The sequence below is a fragment of the Orbicella franksi genome, chromosome 1, assembly GCF_964199315.1.
Source record: "Orbicella franksi chromosome 1, jaOrbFran1.1, whole genome shotgun sequence".
NCBI lineage: Eukaryota > Metazoa > Cnidaria > Anthozoa > Scleractinia > Merulinidae > Orbicella > Orbicella franksi.
This window is the reverse complement of record NC_138145.1, coordinates 24,823,199-24,845,868: the sequence shown is the minus strand read 5'-3', so window position 1 is coordinate 24,845,868 and position 22,670 is coordinate 24,823,199. Positions and strand designations below refer to the sequence as shown.

Sequence of the window (22,670 nt, the reverse complement as noted above, 5' to 3'; positions counted from 1 at the left end):
TGGTCAGCGGTCGTAAGTGAAAAGGTAATGGAGAAAATGGCTCAAAACTTACTTTGAGGCGTTTGATTTCTTTTCTCTCTTGTAAAATCTTCGTTTGCGTTGGAAAAAGTTCCTTACCACACCATGGAACAAGCCAAGCAGATTTCACAAGAAACCTTCGATGCGGTTGTCCGGGAAAATGTGGAAGAATTTGAAATGGATTTACACGAGGCGGCCCAAGACGCTATAGATCAGTTCAAGACTCAAGGCGTTGACATGTCGAACTTGATCACGTCATATGTCAAAGATCCGGACACAGGAGAACTAAAACACAGCAATCCTGTGAAAGGTGAGGCCATTAAAATGATACATGTGGTTGTTTTGTAACAAGGGTAATCACCATGCCATCCGATTTTATGAAGCAGGCGAAAGGTGAAACTGGATATGTTTACACTTCATGCAGCATTGACCTCTATGACAACCAACAATCTATTTTTGTAACGATTTTATAAGAATAAGGCATCTCCCAGTTGTAAAGGTAAACACCCTTTCCTTTGTTTCAGTGGCATGCCTGTAAACTACAATCAAGGACAAAAGTCTCGGGACAAATTTGCACTTCTGGCGCGTTTGTGCACACGCCAGACGCGAATACAACTTCACCTGTGTAACCTCGCCCTCCACCCCCCCATACAGAAAATATCCATACTCCCCCACAGAGGATTTTTTCCAGTTTGACCCCCCACCCCAGGATTTTCCGTTCCAGGGGGCTTCACAGTACTCCCCCCAGCCCCTGAAATTTCCATGATTTTTCTACTTGGGCCCCCCCTACCCCTCGGAAATTCCATATCCATAAAAAACAAGACTTAACTCATTTGTCATAAAATTTAGCTGCAGCTTTTTATAGTTACATCATAGACAAAGACGTACTTTTTCACGGTAAACTGCAGATGTGGTGCGTTCCTTCATGTCATGTTAAAATGTTTGAACCGGTGTTTAAAGTAATAAACAACTGACTTAGAAGCACTTCACTCCCAAATGGCTTAGCAGCTGACTTTTTCTTCATGAAAGGAAGTTTTCATATAAGAATCTCGGAACGTACATAAAGCTCTTTCAAATAACCGAGTCAAAGTTTTAATTTATGCATGGTCAAAACATCGTATCAAATTAGTAAAGTAAAGTCGTAAAGGCAGTAAAGTCGTCACGCAACATTTTTTTCAAAACGGCTGTTTCCCAAATGTCGCTTTATTTTTTCTTGCACCAAAGGAATACATCAAATAAGTCATACGCTTTGTCTCTGTAGTTTGTAAATGATAGTAAATTCATTTTATGCCTTAGTTTTTTGAATTGTCGTACATTTCATATGTGGAACATGCATTGTTCAGTTGGTCTATAGATGACCGAAAGAAATCTCGGCTACCACTCCAATTACAACGCTCCTCGCTGTCCACGTTTACATATATAGTTCAAGACAAATGGCTTTGAATCGACTTTGCTCAAACTATTAACTACACGGATAACGATGAAAATATGTGATAACCTAGTTACAGCGAGTCCGAAACAGGGAATAATTTTGTACGAGTATCAAACGAAATACACAAAGTACGAATCTATTTAATTGATGGCATGATTAATGTTGGAAAAAGCATCTGAGCTGCATTTAAGCTAAGTACAGCACGACCTTCAAAGTATGAAATATCGTCAACTTCATTGTTCATGTATTGCTGTACCACTTCGTCGGCATTTTGTTCAACTTGACGTCCAACAAACACGATACTCAGGATTGTTGTCTGTCATAGACGTACGACGTCGGAAGAAAAATGGAAAATATATGACAAAGAATCTAACATTTATTTCTCAACAGATGGAACATTTCTGTTGGTTTGGTTACCTGAATCAATTGGGAAAGTACGGTAGCGTTCATTCAATCACATTTCAGACCCACTGGAAAGAAAACTCCTTGAGTAGCCCCCCTCCCCTTTGGAAATTTACTTCTTTCAGACACCCCTACCCCTCGGAATTTCCTTGACCCTCTGTGGGAGGGGTATGGATATTTTCTGGAACCACACATTGTATGGGGTGGGGAGGGGGAACGGTAACGCACTTTTAAAGAAAAGCAGCGTTTTTTTTCAAACTTCAGTAGTAAAACACATACAATTCATTAATTTAAGTAAGTGTCCCAAGGACTTTTGTCCACGATTGTCTGATTTTGACTTGTAATGGAAAAATGCACAATTAGGAAGTTTTTTAGCCCTACGTGCATTTAGGACCTGTGAATGTGGAGATCTGAGATTAGAAAGGCATTTCTAAGAGCTTTTACATGGCTATTCCATATTTTTCAATGGTTTTGGACCCACTGGGAAAGGTGTTGATCTCAAATAATATAGAACCTTTTGTATGTGATGGTAGTGATAACGGCGTCACTTGACTTGGATAGGTAACAAATTGTTTACATTGTAATGTACAGTTGTGCAGATACTTCAAGTATTTAAATGACAAATTTGGTATATAAGACCATCTTAGTGATCACCTTAACGGTTATTACAGCATGTTTCAGTAGGTACGAAGACACTGAGGCGCTATTACTCTTCAGGTAGTGACGTCAGCATTCACTGGACATCACACAATACTCAGCGGCGAGGAAAGACAGTGTTAATTCAATTTCCTCAAAGTATCAACAAAGAAAACCAGCAAAAATATTTTTCAACACAAGATTTAATGGTACTTTTTCGAAATTACTTCACAAAAGTCACATCACAGCATGTTGGCAATGAATGTAACAGTACTCACTTGATTCAGTGTGGAAGAGTTGACTTTAAAACAATTCTTAACTATGAAAAGAGAGTATCGTGTTTGCAGAGCTCAAAATTAAGTTCTTCCCAGGGAGAAAGGTCTAGAAAGATCGATTGCCAAACACAGTTCACTTCAACATGTCTTAAATTGTGAGCTTTTGGATATAAGGAGCCAGATTTTGAAGTTTTAAAGTGAGTACTGTTGCTGAGTACTGCTGAGTTATGCAAATAAAAAGTGACCAGCTCATTGTGCATAACATCAAAAAATGTCACACTATATTATTTCGTAAACAAATAAAGGGAAATGACTTCCAATGGCTGGAAACAACTTTCTAATATTTGTTTTGGCACTCTTTGGACGAAATGATATGGTTTGCAATGCCTGTTGACTGCATGTATCACATATTCGTGCCACAGATGACTTCAAGATTTGAAATTTCTGCGTGATTTCCTGGGGCGACAACCTTCTGTTTTCGTAAAAAAAAGCAAGACTTTCGCTCGCTGTTCGACAGAAATTCTTGTCATATGCACCAGGATCTATAATGCCTGTTGCTGCCTTCAGCGTTAACCATGCTTATCCTTTCAAATACTGCACGTGCGAGTCTGAGTTAGAATAAATTCCGATTTACACCTCGCATGGGGGAAAAATTGAAAAGGGAAACAAAAAAACGTTAATAAACCCACGAAATAGTCATTGTATCACGATTTATTCACAGAGTTGAGAAAAATCACATTTAGAATGTAAAAAAACCACTGAAAAGTGGCATTTTGATTCTCAACTGAAATTCAGACAATCCAGGACAAAAGTCGTGGGACAAATTTGCACTTTTGGCGCTTTTGCGCACATGCCAGATGCAAATACAATTTCACCTGCCTAACCTCGCCCCCCAACCCCCATACAATGTTGAAAACTACTTCCTGCAATTTCTTCTGACTTTCAATATTGTGTGGGGTGGGGAGGGGGAACAGTAATGCATTTTTAAAAGAAAAGCAGCGTTTTTTTTCAAACTTCAGTAGTAAAACACATACAATTCGTTAAATTAAATAAGTGTCCCAAGGACTTTTGTCCTCAATTGTAGCTAAGCTTAGTGCTTGTACAGCTAAGTGCATGACCACTATAAATTTACATTTTTTTTTTGCCAACTCAGAGGGGTGTAGGTAAGGGATGTCAGCTACATTTAAACTCCTGTTCTCTTTCCTGCATGTAAGTGCCATGGAAACCAGTGAAGGCAGATATTTTATCACTGCCCAAAGATACACTGTATGTACACACTGGACTGGTTTCAAATGGTTATGGCCTTAGATAAGAGCAGACCAGATCTGTTTTTAGGCACAAGAATACACAAAAGACCAGGTTGATTTGGGAGTGGTCTGTTGGAACATAGCCTTATTTGTGCAGCTGGTTCCAATTACAACAGGGGAACTGGATCTGTCTCTTTTCAGGTCCAAAAATTGGGCCTCCAAAATCTACTTAGTTGGGCAAAAATGGACCCTTATCAAAAATATCCACTGGTTGCCCTCCAACTAAAACTGTGGAATTATAGTGCCGACAGCCTTTAACAGGTTTTAGAAAGGGAATTTTATAAAACAGAACAAAAATTCTGATATGTTTTGTTATTGATTACTCCACTAAAAATTCTCCCCAAGATTTAAGCTGTTGGAGGCTCCCCAAATTTTAAGCCTTTGGATGGTCTTGTGATCAGTGCTGGAAATAACAGTTGGTCATCAGACATTTTCTGACCAAATTTACAAAATTACATTTTGTTTTGACGTCATGACTGAGCACCAAAATGACTTGTCTTTTGTTTGTGAAGATCTTGTTTGTAGACCATGTTTGCTTTTAAACTTTTAAAAATCACAAATCATACAGACCCATAGCTTTTATTAAAATAACCTCTCCAGAATTGCATAAAATATAAAACTGAACATCTCCTTATTACATTATTTTTGATAAGCATACTTATTACATTATGTATGCCTAAAGATTGAGTCATAAGATTATTTGTATGCACAAATTTTTTAATTATTAATGTCAGACTGAATTGGTAATATGTCCAGCCAAAATGGAAATTTGACAAAACACGGGTCCTGCCATGTAATAAAAGTTAATTGTAACTTCCAGCACTGGTTGGGTAGAGATCAACCGACATGTGAAAACCTTAGTCCAACAATCTAGCCAAGCAAATCATGTCTCCATATGGAGTCCCCTTTTCCTCATCCTATGGCAAACATCTTTATGACAAACTGAAACAGTAAAAGTGGCATTTATGTAATCAAGGAGGTATTTTCAAGGATAAGGGGTAACAAAGAGGATGTTGCTGTGTGTTGTTAAAAGGTTGATAAGTTTTTGTTATTAAAAATGATCTCTGTATATTCAACATCAAATAGTTAAGCTACTTTTTGTGGTCCTAAATTTAGATGCCTTGGACAAGATAAGGATATCATTAAAAGATGATGAAACAAAATCTCTGCTGGAGGGATTGAAGGATCTTTCTCTGGAGTGTGACAAAAGTGAAAGTAACAGAAAATTTGCTGCAAGCAAAGATGCCTTGAACTTACTATTCTCCAGCTGCAACCATTGTTACTTAATGAAGAACAAAAACAATCTTTCTACCAGTCTTGATGCACTGTGCTCATTTTTACATGGCCAGGGAGATCTTGCTGATGCTAAACTGATTGAATTTCTGGCAAGCTGTTTAAAAGAACTTAAAGAAGAAATTTTAGTTGAGAGACTTGTCAGATCCATAAGACTCGCTTGTATCAAGAGTGAGTCCAATCGTCAGACTTTTGTTGCCAATGATGTGTTACCTTTCTTAGTTACTACTTTAAGGGATTTCAGATGGTCAGCATCGATTGTTAAAGAAATGTGCATGACTTTGCGTGTTTTTACATTTGATGACGACATGAGTGTCGCTTTTGGCAAGGCACATGAACATGCCAAGCTGATTGTAGCAGGGAATGCATTTGCTGTGATTCTGGACATCATGGGAACCTGCCAAGATGTTGAAATGGCCAGTGAGCTGTGTGTAACCTTGAGCCGTTTAGCAGTAAGAAATGAGTATTGCAAGGATATAGTTGATCTTGGTGGATTGAAAATGGTGCTGAAACTATTGCAGGACCACACTACCAATCAGGTAAGTTGACAATCGAGTGAAACTATCCCAGAGTACTATTGGCATTTGTCTTGGTCTCCGTAGTCTGGGTGGAGGTGCGTTGGCCTCACAGTTAGTGTGATTGTTCCCAGATCAAGCGGTCTGGGTTTGAGCCCTGGCCAGGGACACTGTTGTGTTCTTAGGCAAGACATTTAGCTCTCACAGTTCCTCTCTCCACCCAGGTATATAAATGGGTACCGGCAAATTCAATGCTGGGGGTAACCCGGCGATGGACTAGCACCTTGTCCAGGGGTTAGTAGAAATATTCCCAGCTGCTTCATGCTATGGAAACCTGGATAAGCTCCGGCCTGAGGGGCCACTTGGCTTGTATGCAGACTTTACTTTTTTTACCATAGTCTGAGGCTGTCAAGTATGTATGAAAGCTGGGACACTAGTCCCTCACAGGTTACTCCAACATTTTATCATTTCGTGCTAACAGTTCTTTCTTACCCATTTATACCTCTGGGTCTGGCCTAAGGACACGAATTATTCAGTGATCCCAACTTATGCATAAATTTGGATAGCCTGCGAGCAGGCTGACCTTTGAATCACGTGCATGAGTGGCGAAGAGCAAAGCGAATCTGGCAGGAAGGAGTCTGGTGAAGAGGCACCAAGAAAGTGGGCCTGCCCTGATCTCTGTAATTTTTTCATTTCTGCTTCGTCTGAGCGAAGTGAAATACCATTGGTTGAAAAGCAGGAAAGGCGAGAAAACTGTCAATCTATTATGTTTGATGAAAAGTGATTAAACCCCATGTAGTCGTTAATTTACCGCACAATAAAAAACAAGTCGTCCACATTTGTAGTCAGAGGAAGAGTTGAGTGCACATTTTACTGATGTTTTAACAAAGTTCCAGTCTATTTCTGGTTAAATTCTAATTCTAATTTCAAACTAAAGAGGGAGCAGGAAAAAGCACTTGAAAGTATGTTATTACAAATGCATGTGATTGCAAGCAGGCAATGAAACGACACAAAGGCGTTTGCCTGTTTAGCGGCATTGTCAAAGACCAGATTGCCCAAGCAAGATCACTTGGAATCAAGTGTGTGTCCTTAGTTGACAAAAACTTTGACAGTTTTTCTTCGGCAGAACTTTATCAACAACGGATGTCGCGCCTTCATGTTGTTATGAAAAAGATTTTCAATTTTCCCGAGAAATCTGAGCTGCCAAAGTTCATATTTCCGGTGAAAATTAATTGACTTATTCTTTTCTGCGGTTTCCGGGGTGGAAATAAAAGATTTGCAGAGATCAGAGCAGGCTCACTTTCTTGTCTTGCTGCTTTGCTGCTGGATTTCGCGCTCTCGGCTACGCCGCGTGCTTGTGTACCAATGTGAGCCTGCTTGTAGGCTAAAATTTGGAGGACCAGTGCTCTTAAACTAACCATTACCAGTAGGCCACCAACAGGCCCCGGGTGGTGGTGTACTCCCTTTTATGGGTTATATAGGTATGTGCAGAGCCAAAGGGTATGGTTTTCAAGACGTTTTGGTTTTAAATTAGGGTATGGTTTGTGCACTGTGATCTTAAATTACATGTAGGTATGCTTTTAGTAGAAGCTTCTCAAATTGTGTTTGCACCCCTGCAGGATAACAGGTCAGGTTTAGAGTTGTACACATACATGTATTTGTAATCATTTGCAGTTGCAAATTTATTTCAGTAATTGCCCCAAAAAATGTAAAATAGCAGAAGTTGTATCTTAAGTTTTACTGAGCTATCCAGCGAAAGTGCAATTTTCCACCTACAATCCAGGCCTTTGAACAAAATTCCGTGAAACATCCTTCTTTCCCATCCAGTTTGTGGATGAACTTAAAGGATGTATGCAGTACCAGACAAATGATGCCTTCTGTTTGAAATTTTAGCAGGGCAAATTCCTCCAGAACACAGATTGATCAGTTAAAACTCTTTGAGCATTCTTGTAGAGCGTTTTCACTCACGTGGCCAGTAGACGTGTAAACATATTGGAACAAAAGAAGGTGTTTACATAAGAAAAGAGTTCACTTACCACAGATTGGTTGTGGAAACCAGCATGGCTATCATTTTATTGTTGTGGCTGTTGTGACATCATGTGAAACTCTCTATTTAAATGAAAATACTGCTGGCTTGACTATTAAAGAAAACCTGTATTTCTAAAACTTTCAGAACATTGCCAAGCAGGTGTGCACTCTCCTGAGAGCTATAGCTGGAAATGATGATGTCAAGACTTCTATTGTTGATGCTGGGGGCCTGGGGCTTATTGTCCTTGCCATGACAACCCATGCCAAACAGCCAATGGTGGCAGAGCAAGGCTGTGCAGCCCTGGGATCCATTGCGTTAAGGAACCCGGCAAACTGCACGGCAATTGTTGGTGCTGGGGGAGTAGAGGCCATTGTTAAAGCTATGCAAATTCATGCCCAGTCAGCTGGGGTTCAGGTAGTGAGATATAAGATGCATGTAAAGAAAACATTTTATCTTTTCTAGTGGCCTGTGAAAATTTTTTCTTCCAGTGAATTATAAGTAAATCATCAAAATGCTTTGTGTAATATGTCAAACATGAAAGACCATGTTTGACCACATTTACAACCTGTAGCAGAGTACTTTTGGTGAATTTTTGAGGTGTTTAGAAATGTGATCAAACACAGTCTTTCATGTTTGATATGCATTTTAAATCGAAACTCGAACTAAGAAGAAAATGGAGAAGTACATGTAAAATATATTCTAATTAAGATCAAATATCCAAACACTGTCACGGTCATGATTTTTTCTATATAAACTGGGTGAATTATACTGTAGTTGTAGTCAGGCATAGTAATAAAATCTTAAAAGTTGTTGTCACTGACTTAAAACTCTTAAAATAGACGTTTCGGCTAAAATACTATAACCTTCTTCAGTGATGAAATGAATGTTAAAGGCGTCTAAATGTAGATGAGATGTTTATAAAAATGTGAGGAACTCGCTAGGGATTAATTTAGCATTTTGTAAATGTCTGGAATATGCGCGTGGTCATTAATTGAGTTCGGTTCGCGAATGGAATGCCACGCTTCCAAGAACAATCTACGCGACCACAAGGGACAGCGGTCTATGACCTCGACATTATTAAAATCAAATTCGTGGTTGTTTTTCATACAGTGTTGCGCCAAAAGAGAGTTCTTGTCACATGTGAGAACGGCTCTTTTATGTTCTTTTGTTCTGGATCTCAGTGCTCTGGATGTTTGACCGATGTAAAGTTTTTCACAGTTTTTACAATTGATTTTATACACGACATCAGTTGACAGGTCTTGATCGAATTTGTCCTTCGGTTTCTTCAGGATCGAACCAACCGTCTTGACGGGTTTATGAGCAACATTTACGTTGAATTGTCCCAAAGTTCTTGCAATTTTTTCAGAGATTCCTTGAAAATATGGCAAAGTAACAAAGCCTCTGTGGCTTTGTGGCTGATTATTTTGGGGTTGATTTAATGCTTTAGGTGGTTTGGTTCTTTGGCAGCTTTTTAAGAATTGATCCGTGTAACCATTGGTTTTGAGTGCATCCACCACGTGTTGTACTTCGGACTTTTTGTCTTCGTCAGTCGACGGAATATTCTTTGCTCTGTCAAGAAGGGTTCTGGCCACTGAGCGTTTGTTTACCAAAGGGTGGTGAGAGTTGAAATGCAGACTTTGCACCCCCCCCCCCCCCCACGCTAAGTGGTGGTTCAGATATGCCGACGATAGCGATGTTTGTCTCGCCCGTGAGCATCTCACTGAATTTCACTCCCATCTTAACTCGATCAACCAGCACATCAAATTCACAGTCGAAGAAGAGAGTGATAGATCCATCGCATTCCTCGACACGAAGACAACTAGAAGTACTGATGGATCAATTAAAACCAGTGTTTACAGAAAAGCAACCCATACCGACAAGTATCTCCATTTCAACTCTCACCACTCTTTGGTACACAAACGCTTAGTGGCCAGAACCCTTCTTGACAGAGCAAAGAATATTCCGTCGACTGACGAAGACAAAAAGTCCGAAGTACAACACGTGGTGGATGCACTCAAAACCAATGGTTACACGGACCAATTTTGAAAAAGCTGCCAAAGAACCAAACCACCTAAAGCATTAAATCAGCCACAAAGCCACAGAGGCTTTGTTACTTTGCCATATTTTCAAGGAATCTCTGAAAAAATTGCGAGAACTTTGGGACAATTCGACGTAAATGTTGCTCATAAACCCGTCAAGACGGTTGGTTCGATCCTGAAGAAACCGAAGGACAAATTCGATCAAGACCTGTCAACTGGTGTCGTGTATAAAATCAATTGTAAAAACTGTGAAAAACTTTACATCGGTCAAACATTCAGAGCACTGAGATCCAGAACAAAAGAACATAAAAGAGCCGTCCTCACATGTGACAAAAATTCTCTTTTGGCGCAACACTGTATGAAAAACAACCACGAATTTGATTTTAATAATGTCGAGGTCATAGACCGCTGTCCCTTGTGGTCGCGTAGATTGTTCTTGGAAGCGTGGCATTCCATTCGCGAACCGAACTCAATTAATGACCACGCGCATATTCCAGACATTTACAAAATGCTAAATTAATCCCTAGCGAGTTCCTCACATTCTTATAAACATCTCATTTACATTTAGACGCCGTTAACATTCATTTCATCACTGAAGAAGGTTATAGTATTTTAGCCGAAACGTCTATTTTAAGATTTTTAAGTCAGTGACAACAACTTTTAAGATTTTATGGGTGAATTATATTTAAAATGAGTCAGAGAAAAGTGGTTCATACATTACCTGAAATAAGACATATATGGATTCCGGAGTTATAAATGATTAAATTAGTGGTTGTGCTTTTCAGAATTAACCGAGACACTGTGAGAGTTTTGCAACAACTTGTTTTGACTTTCTTAATTATTGGATGGCTATGATTAAGGCATGTTTTGCATTTTTTACTCAATCTCTCTAGAAACAAGCCTGTCTGGCCCTGCGCAATCTAGTCGCCCGTAACCCTGAACACTGTGAAATCATATTGGAAGCAGGAGCTGAGAGCTTGATCAGGAAAGCGCATGGAAAGATGAATGATTGTGAAGATTTAGCCAAGGCGGCCCTGAGAGATCTTGGGTGTGATGTGGAACTGAAGGAACTCTGGACTGGAACCGGACAAGGCAAAGTCCACCATTAGTTGTATCAACTTGTAACCCAGGTGAAACGAGTGTAAAGGGCTTGTATTGTTTGATGTAGGGACTGTTATGTCGTCTGCGCTGAATACCATGTGGGCCCAGGAACTTGTGGTTATCGGTCACAACTGCAAGGTTAAGATCTGCGGAGAATTCTTGAACCTTTTCAAGAAAAAAGTACCGTTACTTCATTATGTTGGACGCTGGGCATCTGATATCAATGTGAAACTTCATTGAATCTTCCTTTTGTACGCGCCCCAACTTGAATCTCGACGAGTACAAAAATACGAACATGGCGAGCGCCGGTTCGTGAACCTCACATGCAACCTTTAAACAGAAGATAAAACTGAGTCAAATACTTTACAAACTTGTCACATCATCATAATCTATTTATTGAAGAAAAAGTGTCGCTATGCTTGGAAACCGGAAATGATGAAGTGTGTCAGGAAAATGTACCCACAAATACTTGTCTGCACAATGAACCTCTGTAGATGAGATTATTAACGTTGTGTAGAATTATCATCTTGGAAAAAGTGAAACAGTCCTGCAGTCTTGTGTGTTACATGACATACATATAGCGGCGTATATTCTGGCTGTAGTCAGTGTTCCTTATTAGGTGCCGTAGTCCTGGGGAGGGGGGGGGGGGCTCCCTTATGACAAGGACGGGGGTGCTGGCTGGAAATTTTGAAAGCAAGAACAAAAAAAAAACGAGAGGTATCAAGATCCTGTTTTGTGGGCGTGACTTAAAATGGTTTTCACCCCTAAGAGAATTCCTATAAAGATACCAATTTTAAAACAACACGTTCTCTCCTGTCATATTTTTTTCGGGTCAATACCCCAAATGGTGCTGCAACAGCTTCCGCTGTGGGCCTCTTACGGCATAATATCGTAAGAGGTACCCGAAGCGTGTTTTTAACCCCTGAAAGATACGATGAGCACCCCCATCCTTTTAAACTGGGAGTTCCTCACCCCCATCCCCCCGCGGGCCGAAATCCAGACATCAAACTGTTTCTTGTTATGTCTACTACATGACTGATATTAGTGTGACTGGGTGTTCGAGTGAATTGTGATAAGAAGTTGCATCAAAATGTATGCGATGAAGCGTTTGTTTTTATTTACTACTCGCTATTTATTGTCATAAAGGATTGCTCATGAATCAAAGGTTGCTTTTCCTGTGCTGTTTGTCCGACTGTCCGAACTCTGCCGAAAATAAAACGTGAGGTACTCCGATTGCGTCCATTTTCCATCGTTGGGTTCCGGAAGTTTGAGTTCTTTGGAATTCGTTTATCGCTAAAACTTCCGTTAGCCAAATTGTGCAGTAAACCAATCTAGTCTCGAAATAGATGCTTGCAGCAAGCGGTAAGGGCGGGAAATCGCGTAAGTTCAATATTGCTAAAACCTGCGAACCAATCAAGTCAGCGTCAAAAGCTGCGAACCAATCAGAATTATCCTGTAACCAGTGGTAAGCGCGGGAAAACGTCGAGTAATCCAAATAGTACAGTGCACCAATCAGGACAAAAAGCCAATTGAAAATCATTTACCGATCAGCGCGTAAGAACTTGTATCAGACATCTTAGAATCATGGCGGGTAATGTCGCACACGCTTTTAACTCGTTCCAGATCTTCCCTCCACATAGAAATTTATTCCATCCGATTGTAGATCGAAACACGGTAACTGAAAATAGCAAAATTACAAACACAGGAATGAACATAAAATAACTAACAACGACCGAACATGAAGAACGCAGAAAAGCGGCAGAGCGAAATAAACGAAGAAACTTACAAGACGAATGTGACGAACCAAAGACGAACCGGAAAGCTGTAACAAATCCAAAGACGCTCACAGAACCCAATGACGCTACTAACTAAAATAAATTACACGCGAACCGAACTTATGGAGTATGCAAATGAACATAACATATACAAAAGGACACAATTAATTACGCGAAACTAACACCAAACGCGAAGCTAAAAGCACGAACAAATCTCACAAATTCTGGCGCCTTCAGCGGGTTTATGTTTCGCTACTTGTTAGTTTGAGAAGACTCCACATTTGGTCTTGTTGGTTAAGACGAAGTTTTAGAGGTCAGTACATTGCAACCCAGGTTTCATGAACTTGGTTGGTTCCGAACAATTTATTTATAACAAACCTAATTTCAGTGCTATATACTGGATACCAATGACCAGTTAGCAGTGTTGCAACTTCATTGTATAACACTTTAATGTATACCGGTTTTACTGTGATAAAGCTCGGTACCCGGGAAACACTCTGACAAACAATTATTAAGAATTACAAGAAGTGTGTTTAAGGCTCTTTAATTGTTTTACCATAACTGAATTTATAATCTTTTCTTTCGGACCTTTCGTAGAATACGTTACATTTTTAGAATTCAAAATGTTTTTTGTTTAATACCCCATGTGGATCATACTCCTTTTTGAGGTCTTTCAGCCGTTGCAAATTGCTCTTGCCGAAGTAATTTTCCAGGCGTTCCTGACTGGTTGCTTCTCCGCAGTCGGCATAATTCTGGTATGAGCCGAGTGAGTGAGCCAGCAGTGACTGACCAGCTCTTTCTGCCCACTGTCTGCATGCATGCGCATTACCATTAGTCTCGTCTTGGGGTTTCCACATGGCCTGCACACTGTACAGAAAAAGAGCGTCTCTGTGTACGTAAGCGCAGGAATCACATGACTTTCGGTTGATTGCTCCTCCCAGTTGCTCTAGACTAATAGTGTGAGGAGTAGAACCAACTGGGGCCGATTCTAGCTGGTTCATTATGATTTGAATGACCTGGAATAGCCAAGAGAGACATATAGTGTTTACCTAAAGTGTATTAAAAGTTCTATCAGATTTTGGTTGGATTTGACATTACGCATAGCGAAAACAAGGACAAAACTCATTCTGGTCTGCAGTTCAAAGGAGCTCAGTCACTGCATTTCGCGTTATTTCGTCCTCGTACAAAACTATCTTTAAACTCAAGGAAATCTGAAAACGCAGTAGTTTACTAGGATAGAAAATCACCAAAGAGTTAATAACAAACCATAAAGAAACAAGGATGGAGAAGATTAACACGGATTGCAAACGACGAACTTGAAAAATTTAGGCTAAACCTTTTGAGATGCGCAAACTTTGACGTGACGTAGCGCCTGTAAGTCCTTGGAAGGAAGGCCAAGGATGTGGTACGTACGTCATATTAACGGAGCCGGCATGTAGTCTTGTATAAGCCCAACAGGACGCTGGTCAGTTCACAGGATACTTGAACCTTAAGTCTCCGTTGCTTTTTCTACATCTTGTTCTAAAGAATTTAAGGAAACGCCTTATCTCCCAAGTGTCTAACAACATATACATGTCCTCAGGACAGGTAGAATGTGTTACCTCGGGAGTTAATATTCCAAGAAAAGCAGACTTCCACATCTTGCGCGTCTTTTCAGATTCAGCGCCAAATCTCTGCTGATATTTCTGGTAAGAGGTGGTCTGTTCTTGCCAAGAGCCGTCACTAGTTGAGGAATTCTCCATTGGGGGACCAAACGTCTCTGTAAGACGACGAAGAAAAGGAAGGAGGGTTCTCTCGGCGTCACAAGGGGGTCCATCATAGAAGTAGTCGACTGTAACCCCGGGGAATTGCGTAACGAGGTAAATATTGAAGGTTATTTCATCTTCGGCTTCTCTGCACAACTCGTTCATGAAATGCAAGAATTCCCTAAGCTTTTCTGCGGGCATCGGAAGATAGCAAAAGCGACCTGTTAATTGGAACACAAAACAGCATTTAAACCTGTAATTCACTATCATTCAACTTTATGCATCATGGTGTTTGTCCTCCAAGCTCCAAGAACACTTCATGAGCACTCGCTCCAAGCTAACCTAAGATTAGGCAGTCTCCTTTCTTGTCGCACGAAAGCTGCAAGCGAGTGTTTTGTGCAGTTTTAAGACAAGATGAGAACGCAGGCATGTGCTCCTGCTTTAGTTAACGGTCTTTTCCTTGCGAAGAAAGAGAGGATAGCCTGGGAACGGCATTAGCATCAACGTTTCAACTAGGAAATTGAATATAGATCTCTCTCGTTTGCTGGGTAGGAAAAATTATCATTCTTTTTTTTTTGCTGATAGATTCTTATTGCAAATCTTATCTTGTCCTGCTCTATATCTCGATTTTTTGCACAAGCGCTGGGAGACACCGCACTCAAAGTGAACAAAAGACTTTACTAAACAACAAAAATCGTTCACCTACAACATATTCCTCTTGTAACTTGTGCAATTTGACTTGTACCTTTGTAACCACGCCGTATCCCACCTGCCCAGCTCCTCTCAGTGCCCAGAAAAGCTCCATGTGCTCATGCGGTGATGCCACAATCCGCTGACCCGCTGGTGCGACAACTTCCATTTGAAGACAGTTGTCGACTGCCAGCCCTTGTGTTCTGCTAAGAAACCCGAACCCCCCGCCCAACATGAAACCGATGACACCCACATCTGTGCAGGAACCGTTCACTGCAGCGAGTCCCCGGGGACAGGTGACGTCATCAAGGTCCTTCACGGTCACGCCAGCCTCGACCCAGGCTGTTGCAGCCTCACTGTCTACGTCTATGTTTTTCATTGCCGACATATCAAGGACAAGACCGTCGCGAATTATAGCCAGACCTGAACATTAGAGAAGTCTGCGTTATTAAGTCACATAGTTTTTTTCTGACCCACCTGTGTGGGTTGTAGACTGACTTCAATATGTACAGCTATCAATTTAACTTATCGTTTAGGACACGGAGAATGTCTGATTTATGGCAAATGGTAGAGAAAACCGATGGAAGTTCCTAGTAGACAAAACAGACTAGCTTATCTCGGCTTTGCTCACAAGAGATTTGGTCACGAGATTGGAAACGGCCAGAAACCGCGGGAAACATCCTATAGGCTAAATCGCGTTGGCACTCGATTGGCTAAAAGAATACAGCGTCAACCTGATTGGTTAGAGTTCCCCGCACACGTTGTGCTCGGCGGGAAAATGCGAACGCCACTGCGCAGATTACCTTTAGGGTCGTGTCCTCCACCAAGGACTGATACTTGAAGATGATTAGCTGAGGCGTACTGCAGCACGTGACATACTTCATCTGAAGTCCTGGGGTTGATGAATGCCTTAGGTTTGTTAGAAGGACTTTCATTGAACAGTCTTCTCATGGATTTTTCATACCCTTCCTGTCCCTCTACAAAAGCTATCAGGTTCAATTTTTCGCACAGGACTTTAATGACTCGATCACTACTGCTTTCTTCAGGGCTGCTCATGCTTCAAGTGAAAATGTTCTGCAAAAGAAAACGTGAGCGAGAAATCTTTTAAAGGCCAGTATTGTCATGCGCAGCATAAGAAAGTGGGACGGCATGGACCTTGGCTCTGCCTTATTAATACGCCAACGTTGATGACCCTTAACGGGGTTTCGCTGTAACTAACTGACAGATTTTGAAGGGTTTTTCCCCGGGGCTTTCCTTGGGTTTACCCCTTCCACTTTGCAGTTCATGCAAAAATTCTCTGTGAGATTCCTATTTTATAGACTGTTAAGCTGCCACGGCTAACTGCTCAGACGCTTTCTCACATTAAATGTTCTTTTACAATGTATAACAACTTCTTACCTCGACTAGCGCAAAAACCAAACGATGAACTTATCAATAGGTGTGCATTGGTTCTAAATCGTTCTGGCTCTTTTTTCCATGAAATGTCAATATTTATAACCCTTAGGGCTTTTATTTCCGAGATGATATCAATACCGACTTTTCAAAGAAAGCACGTTTTCATTCACACGTTTGTCATGTGAATCACAACGACTGTAGGACCTCGATTCATCGTGGCGTAGGATTTCATTTTCCGAGAAATATGTTGCTTCCTTTTTTTTCCTAAACCGGAAAGAACCTGTTTAAATGTTTTGTTTTTATGAACAATTCTCAGAAATTCAAGACATTTCCCCTGTGACAGTGCAATCAGTATCCCGAGATACGAAAGTATATGTGTATATTTGCATTTGTTACAAGGATATTTTCATCTTTGAAAATTAACTCCTTTGTTTAAATGACGTTATTTCTTTATCTGAGTTTCATCTTCAAGAAACCAACTAATTAATAATCAGGTCGATATTGTTCACTTCAGATAATGAAAGATACTATTATTTTCTATTTACATAAAGTGAGAAATTTTCCTTTCAAATTAGGTAAACGTTTTAATTTCCTCGGATCAGTTGTGTGCGGAAGCGAAACCCCTGACTCGTTTCAGTCGGTACATGTCACTCAGGTCAGTTTCCAAGAAATTCTACACGCAAAACATTCAGTTTCACTATTAGTTAGCGTGACACTGATTTCACAGCTTTTTACTTGACTTGTTGGCGGCGTGTACCTTACATCTGCGATGGCTAACACGATTCTATGCATTGGCAGTGCGGAAGATCCGCACATACAAGAGGTCGATAAACATGTGAAAGCAATGGACAGCAAGGCAAGAGTTGTGTTGTTCAACCCTTTATGTGGAAGCCATTTCATAGAAATCACTACTGGAAATCACCGTTCTGATGAGTTATGTTCTAGCTGCACTGTGGTTGTTGATGGCGAACGAATCGCCGCTGATTCGATCAGATCGGTCTGGTATCGCTGGAAGCCGGCCGTACTTTCGGCGGATGAAGATCTCCAAGGTCTAATCGCCAAAGACTTCGCCTTGAAGGAGTGGAAGTCAGTGATTCGTTCACTTGCGTCATTTCTTCCTGACGCCAGATGGCTGAACCCGCTGGCGACCTCGGAGCTCTTGAACTGCAAGCCACATCAGCTGAGACTCGCGCAGCAAGTTGGTCTGACTGTGCCACAGACCACCATCACGAACAACCCAATAGCCGTTGGAAAGCTTTTCGAGCAAGTGGCTCACGGACGAGTGATATTCAAAAGCCTGACGCCTCTTTTCGTACCGCCCAACAAGCTGCTCTACACCACAGAGATAACAAAAGAATTTCCATCCGTATCCCGAGCAAGCGTCACTCGGTGTCCAGCCATTTATCAGGAGCTGGTGGAAAGAAAGTCTGATTTACGAATCACCGTGGTTGGTCGAGCGGTGTTTGTCGCCCGCATTGCTTCGCAGATGCTTGATGAGAAAAAAGATCGCTTGGATTGGAGACGATGCCAGGACAAGGATGAACTTTACAGTGTAGCACAGGTGCAATTTTTAATCGATTTTGGGGTATTTTCTCCCGGCGTATTTCAAACTTGGCCCTTATAAATTGACTCGTGCAGTGTTTTAATAAATGAAGCCCAGTGTCAAGGAAGGGTTCTTGTTCATTAGTTTTGAAAGCCATATATCTTGCCATTCAATTCTACCTAAACCTTATTAACAAACAAGTGATTGAGGGGTTAATTAATCCTATCTTAGAGAAGCGGTGTTTGTTTGGTACAGAAAAAACGATGTCTGTTTCTATAACTTAGCTATTTCATAGTAACTTTCTGGTGCTTCTTCATCAGGAACTTTTCGAATACGATTTTTTCCTAAACAGGTAACTGAGTCATTTAAAGAGCGTTTGCTAGAGTTCCACGAGAAAGCAGGTTTGGTTTTTGGCGCTTACGACTTCTTAGAGCGGGGAGATGACATCATATTCCTGGAATGTAATCCGGGAGGAGCCTGGCTCTGGTTAGAACACAGTCTTGGTCTTAACGTCTCCGAGCACGTCGCGCGATACCTTCTGGGACGAGATGAAGCAGACTCTTCCAGAGTTTAAAACTGGATTTCTTTGTTTCAGTTGTAATAAACAAAGAGTGTTTAAACGTTTGAGTATTGACAACATTGTCACGACCTTAACTGAGTTAGAATTCTAAGCCGAAGTTCAGCATTCGGATTTACGTTTTAACAATTTAATTTTATTGACTATGACATCGTCTACATCACATCGAATCACGGGTAAATCTTAAGTCTCAGCGTGTCCAGCTATGGTGATGCTGGCAAACATGTCGCTGTTAGGCTGGTCCAGCTACCAGTCGTAGTCACCATAGGAAAACACGTCCATCCCAGAATTTTAAGTGCACAGGACAGCGGAACTGCAAATGAACAATGCGTTGAAAATGGATTAAATCCAAATAGACCTGTCAGTTCTCATACACAGCTATATAGAACTAAATCGAAATTACCTTCATAACAACTTAACCTAGCCTGGAAAAGGAACTGGCTGAGAGCGATGTAGCCGAGGGGATAGTGGGGTGGGGGTTGGTCTCCCCTCCCCTCTCTCCTCTCTCTCTTCCTGTGTCTCCCCCCTCCTCTCTGTTCTATCCTCGTTCTTCCCGATTTCTCTTCGTCCGATCCTCGATCAAAGAGCCTGTTCACAGACTAAACTAAACCTAACTCGCTATAAGCCAAATGGCTTCGTCGTGAAAAACGTAACTTTTGACCCATTCACTCGCACCAGCGCGAAATGAACTTTTCAGTTACAAAACAGCTATCAGGAAATTATCTGTAAAGGCGAAAGCTTAGCTGCTTGAGGAGGTATCTTCTTTGCCGAGCTGCTGTGCGATAAATCTTCTAGTAAGGATCGATTTAGAAGAACATTTTTAATAAAAATTAACGATAAAAACGCTACATCACGTTGCAACGACCTTTGCAGTGTCATCATTGTCGAATGCAGAAGAAATTAAAACAAGTGACATATATCATGTATAATAATATGTAGAGATACAGAGTTAGGAGTGTGAACAAAATGATCTTCTAGAAAGAGAATCTGTTTGCTATGGCATCTTTTGAAAAACCAAAACTGAACCGAAAGGAAGAGATTTCAAACAAAAACGTTCCCAAAAGATCAGATTTGATAAGTTTATCAGTGAATATCAAACTCACACCGGTTGTAAACACTATAGTTTCAATTCACTCAATAGGCCACGTTTGATATATTAAAGGTCTGTTAATATTCTAACATGGCTCTTAGACTTTCAGGACAAACTTTCATATTTGGTGGTGTTTTCTTTGTATCCAAGTATCTTTTGGGAATTTGTATTTTTGTCCTAAAAGCCTTGATGCCATGTTAAAATGTAGATTTACCTAACGTTAACTTGCCCCCCTCCCCGGTGAGGGGGGTACTCCCACATATTGGCTGTATATGTATGTGCCGCATGATAGGGTATGGTTTTTGAGGTTTCCGATCTTTAAGTAGGGTATCTTTTTTGCCCCTGTTTGCATTGTGTTCCCGGTGTTTTCCTTAGACGGGGCACCTAAATTGTATCAGCTTAAATTCCAGTGCGCAAATGCCCAGCTGAACGATAAACCAATTCTCTGCTTGATGGTTAATTACAGAATTTACGGGAGTACCTCCCCTTCCCCCCTCGGGAACGTGGCCTTAACGTGATCAGGTCTGGGAAAGCATAACTTAATTCTCATCTTCATTTCACTAGTTTGGTTTGGTCGGGCTGGAAGTATTTTTAAGAGGTTTTCCAGTACCTGAAGATTTTTTCCTCGGGCATTCGTGTTTCTCAGCAGCAGCCTTGATAGCTTCCATCTACAAAACAAGTCGCGCTCATTTTAAGAAATACATTCTTTTTTATCACTCTTTTCTGAATAAGAATATATTTTATAAGATTATCGAGGTTGAAATTTGCGAAGTTCTAAGAATATTTTTAGAAAAATCCCGAAGCTAAGATTTTGAAAAGAATATAATTTTGAGTTGAAAATGTGTAAAGACAGTACAAGTATCGGTTTTTAACTAAACCGTATAAAATTCTTCCTTTCTCTAAATGGCAAGACTAGCCAAAAAACAACAGAAACAGCACTAGCCGTAAATTCGAAGCTAATAACACTTGCGCAAGAATCGAAGTAGTATATGTGTGATATATTGCATGCAGTCTGGCTCCATGTAAAATTACTTCAACACCGTCTAAACACCAAACATTGGTAACTGATGCTTCAATACATTCTAAAACGAAAATGTCATACACTATAATCGAAGAATATGCACAAGAACATTTTCAGCCTAAAATCGGTAGAAGCTTGGGCTGAAAAAAAATATATATAAAAGAGTGTATATCAAAAATGTGGTATTAACCCAGTGTTTTACTCATATAATGATAGAAATCATACAAAGTAAGAGATAGAATTCACTCACCTCGCTATTACTCCATTTTTCCTTCGGAGACAGAGTAGTGTAAGTAGTTCTTATCCACCGTTGTTACTCGTCAGATTAACACACCCAAGCGCCTGTAGGTCTAAATCATTAGGTCGTGCGAATCTGATTGGTCAATTTTTACCACGTGCCAGGAACTTACAGTAGACATCCAGGTGGCGTCGTCTGGTAGACATTAGGGAGCTTACGAATCGACGACTTTCGGACGACGGCGCCGTTGGGTCACCTTATAGTCTCGAGTCGTCGTCCTGTAGAAATTTGAATTTACGATTCGCAGTAAAGACGACGACGTTTATGCGCGACCGGCAAATTTTTTTTGTCTCAGGAGCTCGAGAAAAAAATACTCAAGACAGACCAACAAAATGTGCTAGCATGGCAGAAAAGAAAGCGCAGCTGTACGTCGAGAAAAATTTGGGTTCTAAAAGATTAGGCTGGCTATAAGACCACTCAAAACAACAGAGGAAAAAATCGCCTAGCTCTCTAGTTGAGCTATCTAGTCCTTGTTTCTAACTGTCGACACGAATGCTAAAACCTTTTAGTCCTTTCAAATTCATTGTACACCAAAAAATGTCTTATATTTCAGTGAAGCGTGATTAAAATGAAAGATTTTTCATACAGCAATTTGCTTTTCATTCACACCGTGTCGTGCTTTGACCGCTTTCAGTGTTGGCTGAACTCATAGCGTTCGCCATGGCACTGTAAAAGGTCGTTTCTTGAACGAAAACAGGCAAATAAAATTAAAATCAAACATCAAGGACATGCCCCTAATGTGATACTTAAATTATCTGGCAAAAATACCCGAAGTATCGAGGGAAAACTTTGAAAACTAACCTCACGGCCTCCTGTTTCCAAGACGCCGGCAAATCGCTCTCACCAACGTCGTCGACTTTGGCGCGAAGCTGGGAAGTGCTTAGAAACGCATGCGCAGTGAGCATGTCACGCAATCTAACGGCGGCGTCGTGCAAAAGTCGTCGATTCGTAAGCTCCCTATTTTGACTTTTCATGTTTCTATGGCTGCAATTTGTTTCTATGCCACGACGCGTTATCGCTACCGATTTTGTGCTCGACCACTCAAAAGCCAGAATCAAACCAAGTTCGCTCCAAGCTGAATGCTAATGGTTATGGTTTTTCGCGCTCGCCAATTCGCTTCGTTCGTCGAATTTTTTGGCCTCCACCGGGACCCTGTTCACAGGCTATAGTGGAACAACGAAGTATTCGGACATTCTTGGAAATACGTGTCACAAAAGCGTAAAAGAGAACAATACGCCTGCGCGTTACAGCATTAACAAATTCCCATGTCTGCAATGGTTCTTCGCTGCAACGCATTTTCGCTCCTTTTAGCACGACCACGCGGTTGTTACAGGATCGAACAACTTTCCAAGCTGAACGTTAAGGGAACAAGAAGGCCTCAGACATTCTTGGAAAAACTTGTCACAACAGCATACGAGAAAACCAGATTAAACTACACCTTCAAAATCGTGAACTGAAAAAATCTTTCTAATTTTGCCGGCTTTTCGTT

At 40.8% G+C, this 22,670-nt stretch overlaps 3 protein-coding genes across 3 annotated transcripts; 2 read left to right on the top strand and 1 right to left on the bottom strand.

The window, feature by feature from the left end:
* Nucleotides 1-12: 12 nt before the first annotated feature.
* On the top strand, nt 13-13,416 carry LOC145498183 (armadillo repeat-containing protein 6-like). The gene is made up of 4 exons (XM_081478085.1): nt 13-328; nt 5,187-5,902; nt 8,052-8,321; nt 10,840-13,416. Exons 1-4 carry the CDS (start codon nt 124-126, stop codon nt 11,053-11,055), a joined length of 1,407 nt encoding a protein of 468 aa, XP_081334211.1. The 5' UTR covers nt 13-123; the 3' UTR covers nt 11,056-13,416.
* Nucleotides 13,417-13,429: 13 nt separating this feature from the next.
* LOC145498273 (uncharacterized) lies at nt 13,430-17,045 on the bottom strand. The gene is made up of 4 exons (XM_081478179.1): nt 16,061-17,045; nt 15,270-15,680; nt 14,424-14,788; nt 13,430-13,838 (listed from the first exon to the last, which is right to left on the bottom strand). The coding sequence occupies exons 1-4, from the start codon at nt 16,311-16,313 to the stop codon at nt 13,434-13,436; spliced, it is 1,434 nt and encodes a 477-aa protein (XP_081334305.1). The 5' UTR covers nt 16,314-17,045; the 3' UTR covers nt 13,430-13,433.
* Nucleotides 17,046-17,142: 97 nt separating this feature from the next.
* Nucleotides 17,143-19,652, top strand: LOC145498199 (uncharacterized). The gene is made up of 2 exons (XM_081478102.1): nt 17,143-18,213; nt 18,548-19,652. Exons 1-2 carry the CDS (start codon nt 17,422-17,424, stop codon nt 18,767-18,769), a joined length of 1,014 nt encoding a protein of 337 aa, XP_081334228.1. The 5' UTR covers nt 17,143-17,421; the 3' UTR covers nt 18,770-19,652.
* Nucleotides 19,653-22,670: the final 3,018 nt, after the last annotated feature.

Bases quoted from the DNA above. Each gene is read 5' to 3' on its own strand.
- LOC145498183 (XM_081478085.1), top strand. From the start codon at position 124: ATGGAACAAGCCAAGCAGATTTCACAAGAAACCTTCGATGCGGTTGTC. The intron at 5,903-8,051 runs GTAAGTTGACAA...TAAAACTTTCAG, and splicing joins AGGACCACACTACCAATCAG to AACATTGCCAAGCAGGTGTG. The intron at 8,322-10,839 runs GTAGTGAGATAT...CAATCTCTCTAG, and splicing joins CCCAGTCAGCTGGGGTTCAG to AAACAAGCCTGTCTGGCCCT.
- LOC145498273 (XM_081478179.1), bottom strand. From the start codon at position 16,313: ATGAGCAGCCCTGAAGAAAGCAGTAGTGATCGAGTCATTAAAGTCCTG. The intron at 15,681-16,060 runs GTAATCTGCGCA...TCTAATGTTCAG, and splicing joins TGGAGGACACGACCCTAAAG to GTCTGGCTATAATTCGCGAC. The intron at 14,789-15,269 runs GTGAACGATTTT...TCCAATTAACAG, and splicing joins ACAAGAGGAATATGTTGTAG to GTCGCTTTTGCTATCTTCCG.
- LOC145498199 (XM_081478102.1), top strand. From the start codon at position 17,422: ATGGCTAACACGATTCTATGCATTGGCAGTGCGGAAGATCCGCACATA. The intron at 18,214-18,547 runs GTGCAATTTTTA...TTTCCTAAACAG, and splicing joins AACTTTACAGTGTAGCACAG to GTAACTGAGTCATTTAAAGA.